The following is a 25,666-nucleotide window of genomic DNA, read 5'->3' as shown; positions in this document are numbered from 1 at the left end:
ACTTTAACTTGGCATTATACACAATATCTTTTAATGCAACTTTTTTCAGATGATTAAAATCTGGAAACAAAAAACACCTTGGGTTCAATACACATTGATTAAATTTGTCGTTTTCACAAGTAATCAAGCCCCTGATTGATTTAAACTTTATAATTTAGGCGCTTATAGCAAAAAGTTTGGACAGCAATAGTCTAGATCAGAGGTCACGGAGGAGCAGACCAGAGTCCGCATCCGGACCCACCTGCTTGGTAATCCGGACCCAACCTAATTAAAGCATTTATAAATTACTGCATGTTGTCTGACGACAGTGTCTAAAGGTCACTTGCGCCGGTTCTCCTGTTTGTATGGTAGAGCTTTTCTTAGCAGCTAGCACCAGGCTGCACATGATGCAAACTAGCCAATGAGCTGCGTCAGTCAGGGCTGCTGCTGCTGCTACTTTTAGACACAGTAGTCAAACATGTGGCAAACAGGGTGACGGGAAAGAAGGAGAAGACGATGAGAAAAAGAGAAGAGAAAGTGTGGACTGCTGGAAGAAGCACGGTGCACTAGTGAAAGTAAAGTGAAATGGCGTGCTCAAAGATGACCCTGCACATTTAGAGTATGTTTGGCTCAACCTGCTGCTGTGAAGCAGGATTCCCACCATAAATTATCAAAAATAAATATCAATCCAGGCTCAAAATGAGCACTTTGATATGTGGTTGAGAATGGCTTTGTCTCCATTCAATCCCAGGTTTAAAGTCCAGCCGGGCAGCCTAAAGCCCACTGCTCTCATTAAACCGTAGTGTTTTATTATAAAAAGTGAGTCAGGAAATTGTCTATATAGCAAACTGAAAGATGGTTGTTCTCTACTTGAAAAACAATTTAGATTTTAAAAAGGAAAAACTTTCTATTTTTTCTATTTGTTATTTAAAAATCAATGTAAAACATCGATGCATAAACACCTGCATTTTATTTCAGTGTTAAATTCTGTTTAAAGTAATGGATTATAATTAAAAATGTCTACGGACCTTCACTAGTTGTTGATTTTCTTTATTCGGACCCCACTGATTTTTAATTGGTTACCCCTGATCTAGACACAACATGAGGTGCGTTTTAAGATATGATGCCATCCCAAAAAGGCAAGAAATAATTCAGAATGTGCTTTACTGTCCCAGCCACAATTACAACTAAAATACTATAAAACATGAAGTGATGCATGGTGCATTACTGTAGGCCTGACGTTACAGCTATTACTGCTTCCAGAAAAGTAAGTTGTTTATATCCCTGCGAGTATTTGCAGTTGAGTATTTTCATTTTATGCAGTTTCTCTTTTTTCTTTTTTTTCTTTTTCCAGTTTGACATCTTCAAGCGCATCTGTGTTACTTTAGCAGCAATATATCTAAATTATCCAATCAGAGACATTAAAGAATTGGATTTTTTTTTAATGCAGGTTAAAACTCCACCCAACAGTGCAGAACCATAAAGCTTGTTATTCGTACATACTTTCCATATCCAGGACAGCCTGGTTGGTGTGACAGTTGACAGCCCTCTGCTGCTCCACCTGGTCCTCCAGCTCAAAGATTGTCTCCTTCATTTCCTTCACTTGGTTTTCCGCTTGAACTCCAGCTTCCTCCAGAGAAGTTACCCGGTGGCTCAGCTCCTGCTCTCTCTTCTCAGCCTTCTCCTGAACCTGCTGGCAGGCAGCCTCCACCTGTGTATGGACAAAGTGTTCACAGAGGCCGCCTCAGTCACTAAAAACCTAAATACAAAGTTAACGCCAATGTGAGCTGGTCCCAATGTATGTAGTACGTATGTATATTTTGTTGCCTTTTCTAAACACATTTAAAAGTCCAATCAAGTTGTTTCAGTCTTTCCTACTTACACGTTAAAGTATCAAATAAAATTAGCTACACAGAAAGAAAAGGCCCATTTATTGTAGTTATTGAAGATGAGGTCAGAGGGTAGATCTCTGTGAGGATAATTTACTTAAACAAGTGAATAACAGGAACTTGTGGTGCTTAAAAACTGACGCCATGTGGGATGTGACGGGTTAAGATGTCTGTCAGGGAAGTAATGGAGTCACCTCATTTTCACACCCTGTTGGCAGAGGACAGCTGTATGACTCAAGAGGTCATACAGCTATGCTGCTGGCACCTCTGTCACCTCCCAAAATAATGACATTCTTCTTCTAAAGGAGACACACCTAACACTGTAGAACCAACCCTGACGCACTGCTCTGCTTGTAGTTCTTTAGACAAAACCAAACCAAAGAGACTAGAAACAAAGGATTATAATTTGAAAGAGGATAAATACAGAGTGATGTGCTGGTGTGTCTCCCTATCCATATTTACATGACTCAGCAGAGAGACGTTAGGACAACAAAGGACAAAAATACACATATCATGAGCAGTAAGGTCATAAAACAATAGGTATTTATAAATAAACCTGAACCACTTCTTTTCTAGAGTAAAAATAAGAAACAAAAATAACTCATAAATGATAAAAAAAAAAAAATAGTTAAGTGAAATGAAAGTAGGTCTATTAGCAGCAGCTTACAAAAGGGCTGTTTTTTAAATGATATTTGGGATTTTTAAGGGATCACTAAAAAATGAAGATGCGTCCATATTTACACCATCTGACGAAAAATGTAAACCAAAAATCTGTGAGAATTAGAGATACATAATATAAAGAAAGGAAAGGATGTGTGATCTTTTTAGGAAACGTAATCATGACTTGTGATAAATATGTAAAAATAATTATTTTCTAGCGCGAAACATTTGGTGAAATGTCATTTTTCTTGACTAAATAAAGTTTTATGAACTATTCTGTCAGCATTTGTTTCAAAAGGAGGGCTGTTTTGGTGTGGTTTTAGGCTCAGCTTTAAACCTGCTTCATAGGCACCGTTTCTGCCGCCACATAATCATTTTGGGGGAAAAAATCCCCTTACATAACAAGGAGGGCCGCAATACGAACTGAAAGCTCATTTTGATAAACATAATCAACTTAAAACACTTGAGATGTTAAACCAATAGTTAGTATTGTATTAGGACTACACTTCCTCTATTCGTCTTCCTCTGCTACCTGTTAATCTCGGTCTTCTCTAGAGACATAGTGAATGGATAGCTGAGGAAGCCAGGAGCTTGACGAGCTGCTGCTGCTATACGTCCAAAGGAGTCAGGTCAGAGGGTTTTGGGTTGAGGGCGTCTTTAGAGGACTTGTTTTGGGAGGTTTTCTGGGCACATTCCCGCTGGAAAAGACTCCTTGATAAACCAAGGTTTAAGTGAAAGTACTGCATATTATTTCTGTCCTGGAAGAAATCTGGGATTCCTCTGAATGAGAGAGAGTGGCAGTTTGAGTCTGGGTTTCCTTCTGGGGCCTGATTTAGGAGAAATCACCTGATGCTGATGGTAACTATTTGTTACTATTCAATGTTCTTTTTGGAAAATAAGCAGCTTGTTAACGGCTGCAAAAGTCTGATGTTAAGAAGGAATGTGGACTCCTGTAAAAGTGTATCTAAGTTAAAATAGTTACTTTAGTGGCATTTTGACTCAACTAAGCCCCTCTGGTCTTGTACAATAATCATAAATACGCCCACAGACATGGCCCTGTGACGAACATGGTGGAATACTTAATAACCAAGTTAGCTATAGCCGCACTAATTCCTGTAACACTCAGGATAATACGCCTGTAAAAATAATTTTAATTTTTTTCACTAAGGATAAACAGATAATTAACCAAGATACATCAAATCAGTAACAACAACATTAACTGAACTTTACTGATCTCTTAATTGAGATATTTACCTCTGCACTTAACCCATCCACTTGGGGAGCAGTGGGCTGCCATTGTTTGGTGCCCAGGGAGCAGTGTGGGGTTAAGGGTCTTGCTCAGGGACCCAGAGTGCAGGCTGTGGGGTTCGAACAGGGTACATTCAACCTTCTCAGAGCACTATCGCACTGCTCTAACAGCTAGACCAACACTCCCCTATATACTAATAACCACAGTCAGTAGCATATGCTGGAGAAGATTCTTAGTCATCCAGGTCATAGCCATTACAAAAAAGTTTTTTTTTAAAACAGTCCACTGGACTTTGTTTCCAAGTAAACAAAGAAAAAACAACCTTAAACAGAGGGACTGGACTCAGATTTCAGCTTTCAAAAACCTACACTGCAGCAATTACGTTGATTCCTCACCGCTATTATCTCAACCCTAACCCATTGCATTGCAGGCTAACAAAAGAAGCCAAACGACCCCCATTCCAAATGGGTGGACCCATTCGTCTGTTTCAGTTTGCAGTTTGCTTTGATGGAGTACTGTATAAAACCTCGAACTCAACGCTATTCCTTACATTTTGAATTGAAAAAGTTTCCTGGATGGGAAGAAAAACGTCTTCAAACTTAGAAACAAAGTCCAGTGGCCTGTTTTTATTAACTTTTTTAGAACACAGTCAGTAACCGCCTAGTAACTAAAATTCAAAGGGTGAGGTATTGAGATGCGTGTGGAGAACATAATCCTGGAGCAGCTGGTGGTGTCTTAGCTGGATTCTCCTACCTTTGACATGGTGGCTCTCACATGCTCGGCCTCAGCCTGGGCCTTGAGCAGTTCCTCTCTCAGCTCTGTCAGCTCCACCTCCAGCCTGTCTCTCTCGGAGTGGGCAGTCTCCAGCAGGTTCTGGAGGTCGGTGCTGTCACTGGCACTCTGCATGGCCTTCAGCTCACCGATCTTCTGCCTCTCAATGTCCACCTGTGCTTTGAGTCGACTGTTTTCCAGTCTGAGACCCTCAGCTGTTGCTTTGTGTTCCTCGGCAGCTTGTGATGCTTGACCACTGCATTTTGCCTCCTTGTCCAGCTGAACCTGTAAACTGTCCAGCTCCTCCTTGAGGTGGCGGACTTGACCCTGAGCCTCCTGGTGTTCCTCTTCTAAAGCCCTCAAGCTGCCCGTTAGTTGCTGCTGGATGTCCACCAGTTTTTCACGTTCGAATCGAGAGCTCTCAACCAGCTCAGCATACCTCTGCTCCAGCTCTGCCAGCCGAGGCCCTTGGCTTCCCATCTCCTGATCCCTTTGGGCCTGAGCCTGCGCTTGTTCCTGAAGTCTGAGAGCAAGCGTTTCATTCTTCTGGGCCAGCACCTCCAGACGTTCTCTCTGCTGCTGAAGCGATGTCTGCAGAAGACGTTTTTCCTCAGCTAGACGCTCATTCTCAGCAGTAAGCTCCTGAACCACTTGTTGCTGGTCGGCGAGCTCCTGCAGTGTTGCCTGCAGCTCTTCTGCGGTGCTGTGTTGGTTCTCCTCCATCTTGTGAATCTGTTCTGTTAGTTTTTGCACCGACACATCTTGGCCTCCAGAACTGTTTACTGTGACTGCGTCGCCACTGATGCTACTGCTCCCTGATTCTGAACGGGATGGGATCTTCTCAAACTCGGAGGAGTCTGGTGAAGGTGACTCCTTGGTAACATCCGAGCCGGACGAGACAGAGGTTTTGAGTGGGCTGGCAATAGAGACGCGTTTGTCCTTTGGAGATGCTGGATGGTTTGAAGGAACCCCATTCACCAAGGAAGCAGATGAGGAGCTTGTGTTTTTATTAGAAAGAGGCAATGCTTCTAAGCAAAACAGCCTTTCCTTCAGTGTCTGATTCTCTTCCCTTAGTGCTGCTAACTCTCTCTGAAACCTTCCGTTCTTCTCCCTGAGCTCGCCAACCTGGACAAGGGCTTCAGCCATCTGTCCCTGCTCATGATCAGCAGCATGCTCTTGGTGGGAAAGAGAGCTGGGAGAGGGTAAAGATGAAGGAGAAGAGGTTTTACTCTTGCAGCGCTGCAACTCTGTTCTCAGATTGCTGATCTCCAAATCCTTTGCCTTTGCTTCAGCAAGGAGCTCTTTCACCTGGTTCTCCAGGAGGCCTCTTTCTTGACTTTCTGCATCTGCACGGGACTTTGTGGAGCTACGGGTCTGCTTTGCCAGAGTGGAGAGGCTGGAGGTGCTGGAACTGGTAACAATTCTTTTAGTCGAGGAACTCCTTAGTTGATCTCTAAGAGAAACCCGATCTTTGGAGGGAATTTCTCTTGGAGCAGGGATTCCAGACTTCTTGTTTGTCTGTACACCTGCAACACAAAACAACAAAAGCAGTGAGCCTTTAATAAGGCCCATGTTAGGAAAAAACAGTATTTCTTATTTAAATTAATAACAAATTTCTGCCTTTTCCAGGTCTTCACATTTTCTCATAGATCTGAGGAGCAAACAAAAGCTACAAGCTGTGTTTATCTGTTATCCATTTTAATCTTTTTATGATTGAGGGTTGCATAATATGCATCATTACAACAATATCGATGCGTGCAATATTCATATCACTAAGGACCGTTTGCAGTAATTCAGTTGTGAATAATATATTCTGGGTGTTATAAACATGCATTTCTCATGTTTAACGTGATACTTAATCAGGAGACAGTGTGTCACGGCAGCAGATACTCATCAGGACATTGCTTCAAATTTTAAAGGTGCAGGAAGCACAAATAACAACGAGGAGGAAAAAGGAAAATATTAGCTTATATTGACTCATGCCTTTGCAATATTAATAATATATTGTAGACCCTGGTTTATTTTTGTCTTATTCATGTCTGAGGAAAAAATCATACAGCATTAAATCTCTTCTGTTATAATCCTTACAATGAGATGCAGAAAATGGCCACATGTAGGTCTCTGTCTATAATTACTCCTCGGTTTCTGGGGTTCTCTGTAATTTTAACATTTTGAATATTTTCGTCAGCTGATTAGCAAAATACTAATCTGTAACATGTATTTTTTTCTGCATTAAGAGAAGAATAACTAACCCATCCACTAAGTGGTAGCTTTGGAAGCAATCATTTTCTGACTAAATTAGACTGTTGTCATGAGCACAAAGAAAAAACATATAGCTGGCTGTCATCATCATAGGTTTGGTAAGCCATATTTTGTAATACACATAAAAGAGTCAGAAAAATCTACTCTAAAAGGATAACAGTTTACAAAGAATAGCTCACTGCATCTAAAGAAGTAACCCTGCCCCTAGATAAAATTGAGAAATGCCACCAAGGTGGTTGGGGCCAACAAACCCTAAGGAGCAGGGTGGTGGGGGATGTGCTCAGAACAAGAACAAGTGGCCGCTAGCTTAGCTTAGTTTAGCCATATTGTAGTATGGAGAGTGAACCAAGAGACCCTGGAAGTCACACTAACAACACATTTTTGAGGTGGATTCCAGCAGCCAGCCCCTAGAGCCAAAAGGGGCATATTGCATATATGCCAGTTGAAAACCGGCCTATGCCAGTTGGGAAGCGGCCTANGTGCGTTTTAAGATATGATGCCATCCTGAAAAGGCAAGAAACAATTCAGAATGTGCTTTACTGTCCCAGCCACAATTACAACTAAAATACTATAAAACATGAAGTGATGCATGGTGCATTACTGTAGGCCTGACGTTACAGCTATTACTGCTTCCAGAAAAGTAAGTTGTTTATATCCCTGCGAGTATTTGCAGTTGAGTATTTTCATTTTATGCAGTTTCTCTTTTTTCTTTTTTTTCTTTTTCCAGTTTGACATCTTCAAGCGCATCTGTGTTACTTTAGCAGCAATATATCTAAATTATCCAATCAGAGACATTAAAGAATTGGATTTTTTTTTAATGCAGGTTAAAACTCCACCCAACAGTGCAGAACCATAAAGCTTGTTATTCGTACATACTTTCCATATCCAGGACAGCCTGGTTGGTGTGACAGTTGACAGCCCTCTGCTGCTCCACCTGGTCCTCCAGCTCAAAGATTGTCTCCTTCATTTCCTTCACTTGGTTTTCCGCTTGAACTCCAGCTTCCTCCAGAGAAGTTACCCGGTGGCTCAGCTCCTGCTCTCTCTTCTCAGCCTTCTCCTGAACCTGCTGGCAGGCAGCCTCCACCTGTGTATGGACAAAGTGTTCACAGAGGCCGCCTCAGTCACTAAAAACCTAAATACAATGTTAACAATGTGAGCTGGTCCCAATGTATGTAGTACGTATGTATATTTTGTTGCCTTTTCTAAACACATTTAAAAGTCCAATCAAGTTGTTTCAGTCTTTCCTACTTACACGTTAAAGTATCAAATAAAATTAGCTACACAGAAAGAAAAGGCCCATTTATTGTAGTTATTGAAGATGAGGTCAGAGGGTAGATCTCTGTGAGGATAATTTACTTAAACAAGTGAATAACAGGAACTTGTGGTGCTTAAAAACTGACGCCATGTGGGATGTGACGGGTTAAGATGTCTGTCAGGGAAGTAATGGAGTCACCTCATTTTCACACCCTGTTGGCAGAGGAAAGCTGTATGACTCAAGAGGTCATACAGCTATGCTGCTGGCACCTCTGTCACCTCCCAAAATAATGACATTCTTCTTCTAAAGGAGACACACCTAACACTGTAGAACCAACCCTGACGCACTGCTCTGCTTGTAGTTCTTTAGACAAAACCAAACCAAAGAGACTAGAAACAAAGGATTATAATTTGAAAGAGGATAAATACAGAGTGATGTGCTGGTGTGTCTCCCTATCCATATTTACATGACTCAGCAGAGAGACGTTAGGACAACAAAGGACAAAAATACACATATCATGAGCAGTAAGGTCATAAAACAATAGGTATTTATAAATAAACCTGAACCACTTCTTTTCTAGAGTAAAAATAAGAAACAAAAATAACTCATAAATGATAAAAAAAAAAAAATAGTTAAGTGAAATGAAAGTAGGTCTATTAGCAGCAGCTTACAAAAGGGCTGTTTTTTAAATGATATTTGGGATTTTTAAGGGATCACTAAAAAATGAAGATGCGTCCATATTTACACCATCTGACGAAAAATGTAAACCAAAAATCTGTGAGAATTAGAGATACATAATATAAAGAAAGGAAAGGATGTGTGATCTTTTTAGGAAACGTAATCATGACTTGTGATAAATATGTAAAAATAATTATTTTCTAGCGCGAAACATTTGGTGAAATGTCATTTTTCTTGACTAAATAAAGTTTTATGAACTATTCTGTCAGCATTTGTTTCAAAAGGAGGGCTGTTTTGGTGTGGTTTTAGGCTCAGCTTTAAACCTGCTTCATAGGCACCGTTTCTGCCGCCACATAATCATTTTGGGGGAAAAAATCCCCTTACATAACAAGGAGGGCCGCAATACGAACTGAAAGCTCATTTTGATAAACATAATCAACTTAAAACACTTGAGATGTTAAACCAATAGTTAGTATTGTATTAGGACTACACTTCCTCTATTCGTCTTCCTCTGCTACCTGTTAATCTCGGTCTTCTCTAGAGACATAGTGAATGGATAGCTGAGGAAGCCAGGAGCTTGACGAGCTGCTGCTGCTATACGTCCAAAGGAGTCAGGTCAGAGGGTTTTGGGTTGAGGGCGTCTTTAGAGGACTTGTTTTGGGAGGTTTTCTGGGCACATTCCCGCTGGAAAAGACTCCTTGATAAACCAAGGTTTAAGTGAAAGTACTGCATATTATTTCTGTCCTGGAAGAAATCTGGGATTCCTCTGAATGAGAGAGAGTGGCAGTTTGAGTCTGGGTTTCCTTCTGGGGCCTGATTTAGGAGAAATCACCTGATGCTGATGGTAACTATTTGTTACTATTCAATGTTCTTTTTGGAAAATAAGCAGCTTGTTAACGGCTGCAAAAGTCTGATGTTAAGAAGGAATGTGGACTCCTGTAAAAGTGTATCTAAGTTAAAATAGTTACTTTAGTGGCATTTTGACTCAACTAAGCCCCTCTGGTCTTGTACAATAATCATAAATACGCCCACAGACATGGCCCGTGACAAATATGGTGGAATACTTAATAACCAAGTTAGCTATAGCCGCACTGATTCCTGGTTAAAAAACTGTAACATTCAGGAAATACGCCCGTAAAATGATTAAATTTTTAAATTTAAATTTTTTCACTAAGGATCAACAGATAATTAACCTAGATACATCAAATGAGTAACAACATTAACTGAACTTTACTGATCTCTTAATTGAGATATTTACCTCTGCACTTAACCCATCCACTTGGGGAGCAGTGGGCTGCCATTGTTTGGTGCCCAGGGAGCAGTGTGGGGTTAAGGGTCTTGCTCAGGGACCCAGAGTGCAGGCTGTGGGGTTCGAACAGGGTACATTCAACCTTCTCAGAGCACTATCGCACTGCTCTAACAGCTAGACCAACACTCCCCTATATACTAATAACCACAGTCAGTAGCATATGCTGGAGAAGATTCTTAGTCATCCAGGTCATAGCCATTACAAAAAAGTTTTTTTTTAAAACAGTCCACTGGACTTTGTTTCCAAGTAAACAAAGAAAAAACAACCTTAAACAGAGGGACTGGACTCAGATTTCAGCTTTCAAAAACCTACACTGCAGCAATTACGTTGATTCCTCACCGCTATTATCTCAACCCTAACCCATTGCATTGCAGGCTAACAAAAGAAGCCAAACGACCTCCATTCCAAAGGGGTGGACCCATTCGTCTGTTTCAGTTTGCAGTTTGCTTTGATGGAGTACTGTATAAAACCTCGAACTCAACGCTATTCCTTACATTTTGAATTGAAAAAGTTTCCTGGATGGGAAGAAAAACGTCTTCAAACTTAGAAACAAAGTCCAGTGGCCTGTTTTTATTAACTTTTTTAGAACACAGTCAGTAACCGCCTAGTAACTAAAATTCAAAGGGTGAGGTATTGAGATGCGTGTGGAGAACATAATCCTGGAGCAGCTGGTGGTGTCTTAGCTGGATTCTCCTACCTTTGACATGGTGGCTCTCACATGCTCGGCCTCAGCCTGGGCCTTGAGCAGTTCCTCTCTCAGCTCTGTCAGCTCCACCTCCAGCCTGTCTCTCTCGGAGTGGGCAGTCTCCAGCAGGTTCTGGAGGTCGGTGCTGTCACTGGCACTCTGCATGGCCTTCAGCTCCCCGATCTTCTGCCTCTCAATGTCCACCTGTGCTTTGAGTCGACTGTTTTCCAGTCTGAGACCCTCAGCTGTTGCTTTGTGTTCCTCGGCAGCTTGTGATGCTTTACCACTGCATTTTGCCTCCTTGTCCAGCTGAACCTGTAAACTGTCCAGCTCCTCCTTGAGGTGGCGGACTTGACCCTGAGCCTCCTGGTGTTCCTCTTCTAAAGCCCTCAAGCTGCCCGTTAGTTGCTGCTGGATGTCCACCAGTTTTTCACGTTCGAATCGAGAGCTCTCAACCAGCTCAGCATACCTCTGCTCCAGCTCTGCCAGCCGAGGCCCTTGGCTTCCCATCTCCTGATCCCTTTGGGCCTGAGCCTGCGCTTGTTCCTGAAGTCTGAGAGCAAGCGTTTCATTCTTCTGGGCCAGCACCTCCAGACGTTCTCTCTGCTGCTGAAGCGATGTCTGCAGAAGACGTTTTTCCTCAGCTAGACGCTCATTCTCAGCAGTAAGCTCCTGAACCACTTGTTGCTGGTCGGCGAGCTCCTGCAGTGTTGCCTGCAGCTCTTCTGCGGTGCTGTGTTGGTTCTCCTCCATCTTGTGAATCTGTTCTGTTAGTTTTTGCACCGACACATCTTGGCCTCCAGAACTGTTTACTGTGACTGCGTCGCCACTGATGCTACTGCTCCCTGATTCTGAACGGGATGGGATCTTCTCAAACTCTGAGGAGTCTGGTGAAGGTGACTCCTTGGTAACATCCGAGCCGGACGAGACAGAGGTTTTGAGTGGGCTGGCAATAGAGACGCGTTTGTCCTTTGGAGATGCTGGATGGTTTGAAGGAACCCCATTCACCAAGGAAGCAGATGAGGAGCTTGTGTTTTTATTAGAAAGAGGCAATGCTTCTAAGCAAAACAGCCTTTCCTTCAGTGTCTGATTCTCTTCCCTTAGTGCTGCTAACTCTCTCTGAAACCTTCCGTTCTTCTCCCTGAGCTCGCCAACCTGGACAAGGGCTTCAGCCATCTGTCCCTGCTCATGATCAGCAGCATGCTCTTGGTGGGAAAGAGAGCTGGGAGAGGGTAAAGATGAAGGAGAAGAGGTTTTACTCTTGCAGCGCTGCAACTCTGTTCTCAGATTGCTGATCTCCAAATCCTTTGCCTTTGCTTCAGCAAGGAGCTCTTTCACCTGGTTCTCCAGGAGGCCTCTTTCTTGACTTTCTGCATCTGCACGGGACTTTGTGGAGCTACGGGTCTGCTTTGCCAGAGTGGAGAGGCTGGAGGTGCTGGAACTGGTAACAATTCTTTTAGTCGAGGAACTCCTTAGTTGATCTCTAAGAGAAACCCGATCTTTGGAGGGAATTTCTCTTGGAGCAGGGATTCCAGACTTCTTGTTTGTCTGTACACCTGCAACACAAAACAACAAAAGCAGTGAGCCTTTAATAAGGCCCATGTTAGGAAAAAACAGTATTTCTTATTTAAATTAATAACAAATTTCTGCCTATTCGAGGTCTTCACATTTTCTCATAGATCTGAGGAGCAAACAAAAGCTACAAGCTGTGTTTATCTGTTATCCATTTTAATCTTTTTATGATTGAGGGTTGCATAATATGCATCATTACAACAATATCGATGCGTGCAATATTCATATCACTAAGGACCGTTTGCAGTAATTCAGTTGTGAATAATATATTCTGGGTGTTATAAACATGCATTTCTCATGTTTAACGTGATACTTAATCAGGAGACAGTGTGTCACGGCAGCAGATACTCATCAGGACATTGCTTCAAATTTTAAAGGTGCAGGAAGCACAAATAACAACGAGGAGGAAAAAGGAAAATATTAGCTTATATTGACTCATGCCTTTGCAATATTAATAATATATTGTAGACCCTGGTTTATTTTTGTCTTATTCATGTCTGAGGAAAAAATCATACAGCATTAAATCTCTTCTGTTATAATCCTTACAATGAGATGCAGAAAATGGCCACATGTAGGTCTCTGTCTATAATTACTCCTCGGTTTCTGGGGTTCTCTGTAATTTTAACATTTTGAATATTTTCGTCAGCTGATTAGCAAAATACTAATCTGTAACATGTATTTTTTTCTGCATTAAGAGAAGAATAACTAACCCATCCACTAAGTGGTAGCTTTGGAAGCAATCATTTTCTGACTAAATTAGACTGTTGTCATGAGCACAAAGAAAAAACATATAGCTGGCTGTCATCATCATAGGTTTGGTAAGCCATATTTTGTAATACACATAAAAGAGTCAGAAAAATCTACTCTAAAAGGATAACAGTTTACAAAGAATAGCTCACTGCATCTAAAGAAGTAACCCTGCCCCTAGATAAAATTGAGAAATGCCACCAAGGTGGTTGGGGCCAACAAACCCTAAGGAGCAGGGTGGTGGGGGATGTGCTCAGAACAAGAACAAGTGGCCGCTAGCTTAGCTTAGTTTAGCCATATTGTAGTATGGAGAGTGAACCAAGAGACCCTGGAAGTCACACTAACAACACATTTTTGAGGTGGATTCCAGCAGCCAGCCCCTAGAGCCAAAAGGGGCATATTGCATATATGCCAGTTGAAAACCGGCCTATGCCAGTTGGGAAGCGGCCTATGCCAGTTGGGAAGCGGCCTAAGCCAGTTGGAGACCGGCCTATGCCAGTTGGTGACCGGCCTATGCCAGTTGGGGACCGGCCTATGCCAGTTGGGAAGCGGCCTAAGCCAGTTGGAGACCGGCCTATGCCAGTTGGTGACCGGCCTATGCCAGTTGGTGACCGGCCTAAGTCAGTTGGTGACCGGCCTATGCCAGTTGGTGACCGGCCTATGCCAGTTGGTGACCGGCCTATGCCAGTTGGTGACCGGCCTATGCCAGTTGGTGACCGGCCTAAGCCAGTTGGGGACCGGTCTATGCCAGTTGGGGACCGGCCTATGCCAGTTGGGGCCTGCCTAAGCCAGTTGGGGACCAGGCTAAGCCAGTTGGGGACCGATTTATGCAACGGTGTAACGACACAACAACAGGCCCGTAAGCAACATTATCTGAGTGGGCCCCATATGAAGTAAAACACCACCAACCCCTGCATTCTTTAAGCAGCTCTTTTTTGCTTTTTCTTTTCCGCATACTGTAAGTACCTCTTTTTGGTATCCATCGTCGCTAACACATTGTACGTAACGGTTATGGTTTTAATCTCTGAATTACCCATAATTCCAACTCATATTGTAAAAATTAAAATACTGAAATACATTGTTCTTTTAGGATCTTTTTTGCGGTTTGAAACATATTATATGAGTGTACCTACCCTCTAATGAACTATGCACAGCTATTAACATAGTAATTAAAAGAACCACTGTCTTGCTGTGTCTTGCTATTGGTGTCATGTTTAAATCTCCCATGTGTTGGGGTATAAATATGGTCCAGTCAGACAATGTAGTATCAGGCAGGTTTAAGAGGAATTTTGAGCAGCATTACATCTGCAAGGGACGTCCTAGTCAACAATTGTGTCGGGGGCCTACCAGAGTTCAGGGCCTCTAAAGAACTGCATACTCTGCTTACCGATAGTTACGCCATTGGACTTATGCCAGTCCCCAACCGGCATATACCATTTTCCAAAACTGGCATGCCAGATACCACTTTTGGGTCTCACTGTCACTCAAGGATTTTTCCCTCTCATCACTAAATGTTGAGGGAAACTTTGTGTAGCTTAGTGGGCCACAGCATAATCAGTTTGAGTTGCCTGCTTACTCAGCAACGCCTAAAGCCGAAGGTGACTCACTATGAAGGTGCAGATCTGAATTACTTACTTTTACATCCAACGTGGGGCTATGATGACCAAAGTCTTTATGCATAACAAACGCTTGTACTTAAAATCAACTATGGCAACTATGGCAACTATGTCTGACTGCATGCCACAGCAATCACAGCTCCACAATCACAAATAACACTCATGAAGTATATAACCATTTAAAATACAAAATTAGGACACCAGTTGCATTAAAACGTTGATTTCTTTAATCAATAAATTGCAGTAACAACATTCTGACGTAAAAGGGCAAGTTGAAAATTCAACTCTTCAGGATTATTGGTACAATTTAAACATCTTTGATCCCACTTATGGCAGCAGTAAGTGGGTTTCAACACAAATATAGCAGATCGAAACAGGATCATACAAAAATGAAAAATAAATTAAATGTACAGCTAAATTAAAAGAGCACCCCAAAAGGCCCAGTTTATCTGCAAAAAATTAATGAACTTAAGTTTAACTTTCAAACAAAAAATGAAGAAACTTGTTCAATTTTATCATATTTGCTATTATTTAAGACTTTATCTCACAAGGTATTTGTATTTCTACATGTAGCAGAATTAAAAAGTTCATGATAAAGACTTTTCTTTGTAAGTCACCGGTTAAAACTGTAGTAAAATATACAAAATTCAGCTATGCTGTTTTTGAACCATTAGATAAATTAGATTTTAGATTGATTATTAGCAAATTGCACAACAAAAATCTGATCACTGAAAACAGAGGGTTGCTGGTATGAGCATTCAGTTATTTTGCATTCATGAAAAGAGAGTATGTTACATTCATACTTGCATTAATCAGCACTACAGTCAGTGTAGCCTATTCTCATATTGTTCTCTGTTTGGACAACATCACATCTGCCCCACGCCGTCAGTGTTGCTGTCTGAAGCCATTCAAGGCTATAGCAGAGCTTAGCTTTGGCATTTCATAAAATGCATCAATGCGGGTCATGGGGAGGAACCTTTTCTAGACCCCTTTTGAATATGAAGAGTATCTACTGACGCCTGGCATGAGCTGGTTTCTGCCTAAAAATGGTGTATTGTTTTGTTTTTTTGGACCATCAGCAAACAGCAGTGCAGACACAAGAGAATTGCTTGTTTCAAACGACAACACAACGGTCCCTGTGCACGTGGAGCATTTAGGCACAAAGCAGCTAAAGCAGTGCGTGGACAAAGACAGCAGTGTGTGCATCACATTCCCACATCATCATCAAACCCACAAAGCAAGAGGCAGACAGACAGCCTGTGTCAGGAGATAGGCAGCACATCTTCCTGATCAACACTCTCACACACATTCAGTAAACATGCACACAGAATCCTCGAACAAATGGCCCAGTTTGGAATGGAAATCCTATCCCTCTGCGGAGCAGTCTGCCACTGATAGACACTCTGCACAGAGTATCCCCTTATTGAGCAAGCAGGAGCTGCCAGCCTTTGCACGTTTGAGCTGTTTAACATTCCTGCTGTGAGAGGCTGGGGCTGAAGGTTGAGGGCCTTCATACTGACAGATTTTTGGGTGTTAAAAAATATGTACGGTTTTATCAGTTTTTGTAAACAATCAACACAAAGATTTTAGATTTGCTATCCTGTGCTAGTTCTGAACAGCAGGGCAACCAAATAAATCAGAGGCATCACAGGAGGCAATTTAAAGATCCAATGGGTACCATTAAACATCCACAGTCACTTAAGTCTGAAACTCACTTGAGAAAATTTCATGAGTGGCAGAATGAGGCCAATGTGTGCTCCTAAATTATGTACTCTTTGGAGGATGTAAAGGCAAAGTCAGCAAGGTGCTATAAATGATTCCTGAGCGTTAAAGGGAGCCAAAGAAAATCCAATACCAAACAGCTCATGCCAGTCTTACAGGCAGTCTTTATGGAGGGCTGCAGGAGGAGGGTCAATAGATTAGAGTTAAATACACTGATGAAGACCCAGCCATTCAACTAAATACGAGCGATGTTGAATTAGAAATTAATGTATTTTTACAGCCAAACAGTTTAATAGTGGCACAGAAAAAGTGGATGTTGACCAGAATGAGAGCTTTTTTCAGATTAACCAATACCCAAGGTGTTTTTTTTTCTTCTTTTTAATTATTTATTACAAAAACTTTCATTTGAAATTGATAAACCTCAAATAATTGCAGTATTACAATGTTAGTTTGACTCAACATGTAAAACAGTCAACACAGAATCGAGGATATATTTTGGACCTGGTCATCAGCAAAGGTCAAAAAATTTGTAATGTTTCTATAACTGACCTATCAGACCATGTTTCTGTTTACTTTGAAAACATTTCCCCCACTGAACTTATGACCTAAAGAGATGTTATACAGTAACAAAAGGTGTTAGAATGGAGAGTACAATTAATAACTTAACCAGGGGTTATTATGCGTCAACTTAACTCAATAGATGAGCTGGTTGATCATTTCATTTCTAAAGTTCCTGACATCCTTGATTCAATTGCTCCAGTTAAAGTGAAAGTGTTCTCTGTGAACATGAACTCTTCATGGAGAAATGCTCCAGCAGTGAGAAAAGAAAAGAGGCCAAAAGGCTGAACAAAGGTGGCAAAAGAATGGACTCCAGGTTCATTAAGAAATCTATAAAGAGAAACTTCACAGATATAAATTACAACTAAAAGATGAAGAGAATCTTTCTTCTCTCAGATTATGTGGCTCAGTTTTTTTTATTATCCTTTCTGCAGGACAGCAAATTACCAAATTGGGATACAGGCAATCCTGAGATAAGTTTTTACATAAATTCTTAGAAATAAAGGATATAAAAGGCAATGGAGGCAGAATAAAGAATGGAGAAAGTGAGAGATAAAAAGCTTTAAGTACAGCCCAGAAAGGATGGCAGTTAAGGAGATAATTAACCTCCAACTGCTCCGGTGTAGCTTCTCTGGCACATTAGATATTCCCAAGAGAGTTTGGCCAGACCAAAGCTTTCAATTACCTTGAACACTTAGTGTTAGGGATGAAAATTATCGATAAATGAATTATTTTAAAGTTAACCTATCTTATTGATCAAATAACGATTAACTGACAAGTGGCCCTTTTTTAAATCCTCCGTTTTCTATTGTATCAAGAGGATCCTTCTATAGCATTAAGGCCTAAATGTTTTTAATGTTTTTAAAAGCATCAATGCTCAAAGCATTCCCATCTTGCTCATTTCCACCATCTTTTTCTATCATGTAACAAGTGTTTTTGCCCTCCACATTTCTATCATTACATCCTCGCCTTCCAAGCCCAGGAGAGGAGTCTACGCTGCTCTGCAATGCAGAACAGCTGTATGGGCAGCATTTAGGTGATGCTTAAGGAGTTTATACAGTGTTTAAATTTACAAATTGAACCAACGAAAGTCCATTCTGTTTCCTTTTCACTTTTAAACAGTGAAAATAATCCAGACCAGACATTAAGGTACACAAAAGGAAATTTCCAAATTCCCATTCCCATTAAATCATTCTTACAGTATAAAATACTCTTAATTAGGGGTGTAAATCACACCCATTATGGTGATTCGATTCAGTATCAATTTTCCCGACCCAAAGATTCAATAATTTTCAATACTCAAGAATGCATCACGATACAATTAGATTCATTGGTTAATTTTTTTTTTTTTTTACCTTACAGGCTAGACAATGTTTCAAATTTAAAATAAATCAATGAAAGCTGTGATATCGTTATGCATTTTATTTGAGACACAACAGCAAATAACAGAAGTAGCAAAGTGGTACTCCACCTAGGCCTATCAAAACCTCATTCACTGAAAAATAATAATGCCTTTGTGTTAATAGATTCTGAAAGGCATTGCATCAAAAAATACTGCAAGCGGCAAGAGGGTAGTGGCTAAAGGAAGTGAGGTAGGAAGGCAAAATAGGTTTAGCGCCACCGCAGCACGGGAGTCAGAATTACGTCAAGGAGCAAATGGATAAAAAAAGATGGATTGATGCATCGATACAAAATGATTTACACCCCTACTCTTAATCATAACTGGCATCACCTATGTTCACAGTTTAAAACGTATTCAGAAACTGCTTGGAGGTCATTTAAAATTCTGAAATACTCTGTGTTAAGAGCAATAAAATCATGCTGAACATCTGCACATTTTATGTTCCTCAGCCAGTTTGCGTTAGGTACTCCTCTATTTCAGCTCCCCTACCCAGTCTCTGCAGTAACCCCCCCACGCAGAAGAGGGACTGTGCTTATGAAAAGTTACTTTTATTTTTGTAGTTGTAAAAAAGCGTGTATTAAACCTCAAGTAAAGCAATGGCATTACCAAAACCTGAAAATTCTGCCCAGGAACCAGAACTCCAGACTGACCAAAGGCTAAGTAGTGGCTGGCATCAGAAACAAACTGCTGCAAAGCAGACTTTTTGCAACATTTCTCATTTTCAGTACTTTCAGAAAAAAGTTGGTGATGTGAAGCTCCCTGATGTTGGGCATGTGGAACAGGGAAAGCCCTGATGTCTAGATAAACTTTGCTTCTCAAACATACATTCCATAAAACTGTCTTTTCATTGCATCATATTTATTTATTATGATTTTAAACCATGTCTTCCTTACTTGTACATAGTAGGTTAGTTTAGTTGAATTTCACTAGTTTTAATCAAGATTTTTTTACCTGAAAAAAGTTTGATTGGAACTCAGTGATGTTTGTTAATAAACCACCGGCACAAACCACTAGCTTAAAACACCACACTACATGAGGAAGTAGAAAACAGAGACATTTCCACCTTTTTCAAAGACTCTTCATGTCATACAAGAGTGACGTAATTTCTTCCCAAAAGTTTTTCCTAATCTGTTGGTCGTAGTGATATTTCTGGTCTATATTTGCAAACCATCGCCAGTAGGGCGCTGTTGCTCATCCACAATAAGTTTCTGCGCAGAGCTGTTCGGTATAGCTACACATTTTTTCTAGGTGTGTGGAGTAAAAATTCTATCCTTGCAGACATTACAGTACTTGGGGCGAGGACAGAATTTCATAGCAAGCATTCGAGTCTTGATCTTGGTACATTGTCTTGGTCTCCACTTAGAACTAGCTTCATGTATTTTATCCTACTGGCTCCTTACTAAAATATATCATCCAGACTATGTTAATGCAATAAAGCAGAAGATTAAGATTCTTATTAAATCTCTGTAACAGTCAAGTATTTCTCCTTTAGGTACTAAGCCATGAAATACTCGAGCAGATAACCATTAGTTTAGGGCAGTCTTTTATGTATAGCTTGGCAACTCTCTCTAGGATGAAGTAAATCTACAAAGATCAAAGAATGGGCTTGTTTATATGGTCTACAGAGGAGAACTGCTCATTTAGCAAGAAAAACACCCATGTGTTGTTTGCAGCAAGCAGCTCCTACAGATGAGAGCACATAATTATCAACAAGAAGAGATTAACTAAGGTTGAACATATGCAGGTAGTGTCCTTCATGGCATCTATAAAGAAATTACCTTAATGTTTAAATGCCAACTTCCAGTAAGCCGAATGCATTTTGTTAATTTAACAAATAGTCATGTCCTGTGCAGGTCTCATTCTTCCTAATGAAATGAGCTTTCAAATCACAGCAGGAGACTTTTGTCTGGACAGCGTCCAGCAGCAGCCGAAGAGCTGCAGCCAGCGTGTCAGCCAGTCAAAAGGTGACAGAGTGCATTGTGAGCAGAGAGTGGAGAGGCTTGAATTTACAGAAAGGGAGGGTAATGGTTGAGGGGTCATGATGAATTAACGACTGCAGGTGGTCACAGTGTCACAAAGTTGGCATCTGAAATGACGCACTGGAATTGGGAAAACAAGCCCACTTTGTAAAGGAAACACTCTGCCGCTCCCAGGTCTTCCTCTTTGGTTTTGTGGAAATGTAACAAGTACTATTTTTTATTATTCAGGTGGGAATATAATAAAAAAAATCCAGTCTATGTTCATGGTCTTCCCTGAGACAAAGTTACAGGGCATGAAACAGGCGTCCATCAGTGAACAATCTGGGCTCTCAGGCATTCCTTTCCTCTTACACAAAAGAAAGCAATAAGAAGACAGTTGAGCCTGTATGACCGCAACAGTGACTGAGCAGAGACAAGTCCAGTTGTACTAATGTGTNTAATATACAAGTTTCACTTTTTAAATGGAATTACTGAAATCAATCTACTTTTTCATGATATTCTAATTTTATGACCAGCACCTGTAGATGGTGAGGGGAGGGTTTCTGGTTCAGAAAATCCTAGAGTCTCATCTAGGATGACGGTGTGGTTGGTTCTGTCCACCTTCACAGTGAAAGCACTCACTATGGCTTCTCCAACTACCTAAAAAAGGTGACTCCTCTCTTTAGGGAAGGGACTGTCTCTGCCCTAAGAAGATGGGTTCAGATATCCTGGAGTATATTGAACTCCATAATCTAAATGACTCAAAGCTAAAAGGCAAAGCTCTCAGTTTACTAGTTAATCCAAGTTCCAACCTAAAGAAATTATTTAATAGGAGAAGATGAAATGAGGGTTCCTTAGCTAATCATCCAAAGTGTCCCCAATGCAGAGCCTTTGCTCCTCCCTTTGGAGGCTTTCTGGATAAGACTCATTAAGGATAGACCCAGGAGCAGACCAAGAACCTGCTGGTTGGACTTGAGCCCCTTCTTTCCTCTGAATCTCTTGGGATACACCATCAGTATAAGCAGAGTGTCTATGGAGAAAAGAATAATGTGGGTTTCTCTCCCTAATCCCTTACCTTATCGACCCATTTTCAGATTACCGGTAGCAGAACTCAATAGATGGATATCTTGCTGAAGCTCCGGTCAGACATGGGTACAATGCATTCAAAGTCACAATAAAGAATGAGGCTCTATTTCTCAATCAAAATGGCATCATCGGTGCCAAAAACCTACAAAAAATGTGCTTCCCTTATTTAATAGTGGTTTTAGACTTTAGGAATTAGAAACCCACCTGAAAGCATCAAGTAACCATCCACCAAAAGTACATAATATTGCAAGACACTGATATAAATAATTGAAATTAGCTGTAATAAAGCCGTAATCAAAGGTAATCCAGCTTCAAGGCATGCAGCTTAGAGGCTTAAGCAATGATTGAAATCCAGATATTCTTGTCCAACATCAGTCTATAGTCTTCAATAATTACCATAACATGCTTCTAAACCTTGTGGACAGCCTTCCTAGAGGAGTTTGAGCTGTTATAGCGACAAAGGGTGGAGAAACGATTTTTGGCAAAAAAGCACGTCTCTTTACTGTCAAAATGAGGCCATGATCAAGCACCAAGTTGAATGTAAATTAATTATACCAAACTCTCCCCTGCCAGAACTTCCTTGCCCTTAAGCAGGCAGTCATTTTATTATTCACTGTTTAACCCAATTTAATCTACAGCTTTGTTTAGCAGCACCATTTAAAAGCAGAAGGTTTTCTGTAAAACTGGAATGTGTAACAAAAATGAATCACTTATTTTCTTAAACTGTACACATCTTGACATTTCATAATTTGTTTTAAGTTTTTTAATCTGAGGGTGGGAGAGGCTACTACCTACTTGAGTGGGGAAGCAGTACTTCACCTGCCAGGGAGAATGAGCAGCGAGATTCTACTGCTAGGTGAGGTTAACCTATGGAGGTTGCTGTAGGTGGAAGAATGACAGAATAACACCTTAATTTGGTGCTATTCAGGGTGGGATGTTATGACTGTATAACATGTAAGATTCTCAGACTAATAGACTGTACTGTACCTTTATATGGGGGACTGTTGGGCTAGCGGTTAGAGTACTGCGCTTGTGCTCTGAGAAAGTTGCAAGTACCCAGTTCGATCCCCACAGCCTGCACTCTGGGTACCTGAGCAAGACCCTTAACCCCACACTGCTTCCCGGGCGCCGCAAAGTGGCAGCGCACTGCTCTCCGAGGAGATAGGTTAAATGCAGGGGTAAATTTCTCCAATGTGAGATTAATAAAAAGTTCAATTATTATTTATTGTCTGAGACTGAGAACACCAGAAATAAGAAACCAAGTTTCATCTAGTATAAGTATCAGGCAGCCTTAGTACTCTGATCATTGTTTGGGCTATTGTTCCAAGGATAAAACCACCCCTAAAAACACAGCAGAACTGCATCCAAAGAAAAGCCAGATGTCACATTACCGACCGGGAGATAAACCAAAGCTAGCCTCTGAAAGATATAAAAACCACATCAGGATAGGCTGCATTTGGTATGCCCTAAAAATTTAATCACGGTCCAGGCTGATGGACCACAAAATAAGAGACTTTTTATGACCCGCAAAGTGCTATAATATATTCACTTTAATGTCCGATGCAATGGTCTCAATTACACAAACAGGACACTCAAACAGAGCACACCTTCTTCAAACACAAAGCTGTGTAAAAAAGCCCACTGTATTTACCATACCAACTGCTTACTGACACGGAAAGTATGAGTAACTTCCTCACATCCATCAGATGCTGGATAAATCCCTCTCTACGCCACGGTCCTCTGATGTGGGACCAATGACCCACTCGTTTGTGTCCTTCCATGTTTTTTGGCTTCAAACTCACTGGAGTGGAAATCAGCTGTGACTGGTATTGCTCACCTACAATTTATCAGTGCCAAGAGTAGCAGTAACACTCAGAAGGCATTAACTGTCACCGACGGGATTATCCTAACAGCCAAATGTCAAAATGTCAGCTAAAAAGGGAATACAGCTGGTTTCTCCGATGCTGTATTTGATTTTCTAGAAAAGCTTTAAGCTACATGAATGAATGGCCTCACACCCAAATTTAGCCGTTTTTGGCTGAATACCACAAAACGATTCAGAAAACCAGCTGATTTGCTAATTGTGTTTTTTGATCAGTACAACCATCAACAATTATTATTACTAGTACAAACCAATAATTGTCCAATTTAAGATCCTGAACACAAAAGGAACAGGTTAAAAAAATATATACAGTATATTGTCCAGCTCTACACCGTCGCTCATGCTGACTTGAAATTATTGCCTCAATCAGACCTTCAACCACAAAATATTGACTGATTTTAGTTTGTGACCAAATGCAGTAGTGCCTCCAAAAAGGTAAAAACGAGCAAAACCCAAACAGAAAAATATTACGGAGAGGATAAACTCTACATATAATCTTTACCTTAATGTGAAAATCTTGAGATTTAAGTGTAAACTTAAATGTTTATTCTGCAGTAGTTAACAATGTTAGTGCTGCCTTCTAGTAGTTGAAACATGGCTACTGTGGTTGAATTTTCTAATTGGTTAAAACGGTCCAGCTTAGTAAGTGTCTACATCAAAGGACAGAGATCAGGTATAACGAAAGGTTTAGGTGGACTGAACCTGCAGGGAGCTAGAGTTCCTGCCTCCTACAGTATGTTTCCTATAGTTCATATATGACCACTACGACAGCTGTTATAACCCTAACAATAAGAAAATTACTTAAGTATTTTGTGCATGAAGACGGCTATGAAACATAGTATCTTATAGACAGTTGAAACTGGTCGTGTACGACTGACTAAATCTCACATCTCACAAAAAATGCAAAAAATAGTCAATGTAATAAAGTTTTACAACTCTTGTTGTAAGTAGCAACTATCATGAATGCGGAAGTCAAGTATTACCCCGACTTTATAACCAAAAAGTTTTTCCAGCGACATTAAAGTTGAAATGTCCTTCTCTGAGGTCAGAAATTTTAACTTTTGAGGATAAATGGAAGGCACAATAAAGTCTAACATTATATCTAATTTACCAGTAATAGGTTGTTTAAAAGTGTCCAACATTGCTGAATAAAACAAAAAAAGAGTGGGCCAAAATTCAACCAAACAAATGAAAATCATTGATTAACAGTTATAATAAACCCTTGGTAGCTGTTGGCTAACTAAATGGTGTTAAAAACAGTTTGGTTACCTTTGTCTTATGCTGAAAATGTTTCGGCTACAGGAAGATGAAGTGTGAAAAACTAAGATTTTGATCTTAGTTTTTTTTTTATAGCTCCAGATCACAACAAAAGCAACTCAAACAGCTCTATTGTACAACAAGAAATACAACAGGCTGTTCAGGATTTATTGAAACATGTTGATCTGAAAGTAACTTTCTTGTGAATGTTTAACACTAGTTTCCTTGCCCTCTTTATAAGAGAGGATGCTGATCATAATCAAGATGAAAAATATGTTGGAGCAAAAAAAAAAACTACCCAAATGGGTCCTCAAAGTTTTTGTGTCACCCTCACTCCAACCCCACTCCTTAGAAACGACACATTCAATGTGTTTTTCTTTTATTACTTAAAGTTGCCCAATGTTACTATCCCACTAACTGGCTAAAGACAGACTCTTTAAATGTAACACACTACCTGCTGCACTGATTTTGACCACAGCCTTGTTTGGAGAAGGCTTGGCAGCTTCCTGAGAAATTAAAGTGAAGAATTCCTATCTATCATCTGCAACAAGAAAGTGTTCCTGATTTTCCATTTTTGACCAAAACTTTCATTAAACAAATATGTTGGAACCTTTTTTGAACTAAAACCTGCACAAAAATGGGCATGTTTGAGTTCTAGCAGAGAAAACACACTGAACACTCGCTTTGGCTTGTTTCCTCGTGTGCGTGTGTAGAGGGGCAAGGGGTTAGAGAAAAGGTTGTCAGTGTCAGTTCAGTTTAGATAACGACCTGCTTATCATGGCTGCAGACAGCCAATCCCTTCGACTTTTAATTCAGAGATAACACCCTCAATGAAATAGGAGTTTCTCAGGTTCCCACGTCTCTTCTCCTACTTTCAGCATCAAGCATGTTATCTAACTTCCCACTCATAAAAGGTTTCATAGATGTGGATGATTTATTGCCTGGATGAAATGCAAACGAATACAGAACTGCAATAGATTTAAACCTAGTATTCAAGATACACATGCAACACATGATAAACTGTTCCTTTATTAGTCAGAGGCCTAGAAATCTACCATCCAAGCCAACTGTGTTTAAATCTCACCGAAGTGCTGTAGAATTAAAGCCAAAAAAACTTTTTAGAATGGGA

The 25,666-nt window shown here is 40.6% G+C and overlaps 2 protein-coding genes across 2 annotated transcripts in view; both read right to left on the bottom strand.

Annotated features, from left to right (window-relative positions):
• Nucleotides 1-6,120, bottom strand: part of specc1 (sperm antigen with calponin homology and coiled-coil domains 1) — a 67,223-nt gene extending 61,103 nt beyond the window's left edge. The window contains exons 1-2 of the mRNA XM_015385844.1: nt 4,531-6,120; nt 1,483-1,690 (exon numbers count right to left, since the gene is read on the bottom strand). Coding sequence (XP_015241330.1) covers nt 1,483-1,690; nt 4,531-6,120 — 1,798 coding nt within the window. The remainder of the gene's footprint in view (nt 1-1,482; nt 1,691-4,530) is intronic.
• Nucleotides 6,121-7,672: 1,552 nt separating this feature from the next.
• Nucleotides 7,673-25,666, bottom strand: part of LOC107091732 (cytospin-B-like) — a 49,647-nt gene continuing 31,653 nt past the window's right edge. Inside the window, exons 4-5 of the mRNA XM_015385842.1 lie at nt 10,750-12,293; nt 7,673-7,894 (exon numbers count right to left, since the gene is read on the bottom strand). Of these exons, the coding sequence (XP_015241328.1) occupies nt 7,673-7,894; nt 10,750-12,293 (1,766 nt within the window). The remainder of the gene's footprint in view (nt 7,895-10,749; nt 12,294-25,666) is intronic.

Source organism: Cyprinodon variegatus, unplaced genomic scaffold, assembly GCF_000732505.1.
Source record: "Cyprinodon variegatus isolate N-32 unplaced genomic scaffold, C_variegatus-1.0 Scaffold350, whole genome shotgun sequence".
Classification (NCBI taxonomy): Eukaryota; Metazoa; Chordata; class Actinopteri; order Cyprinodontiformes; family Cyprinodontidae; genus Cyprinodon; species Cyprinodon variegatus.
This window is presented reverse-complemented; position numbering and strand designations above follow the sequence as displayed.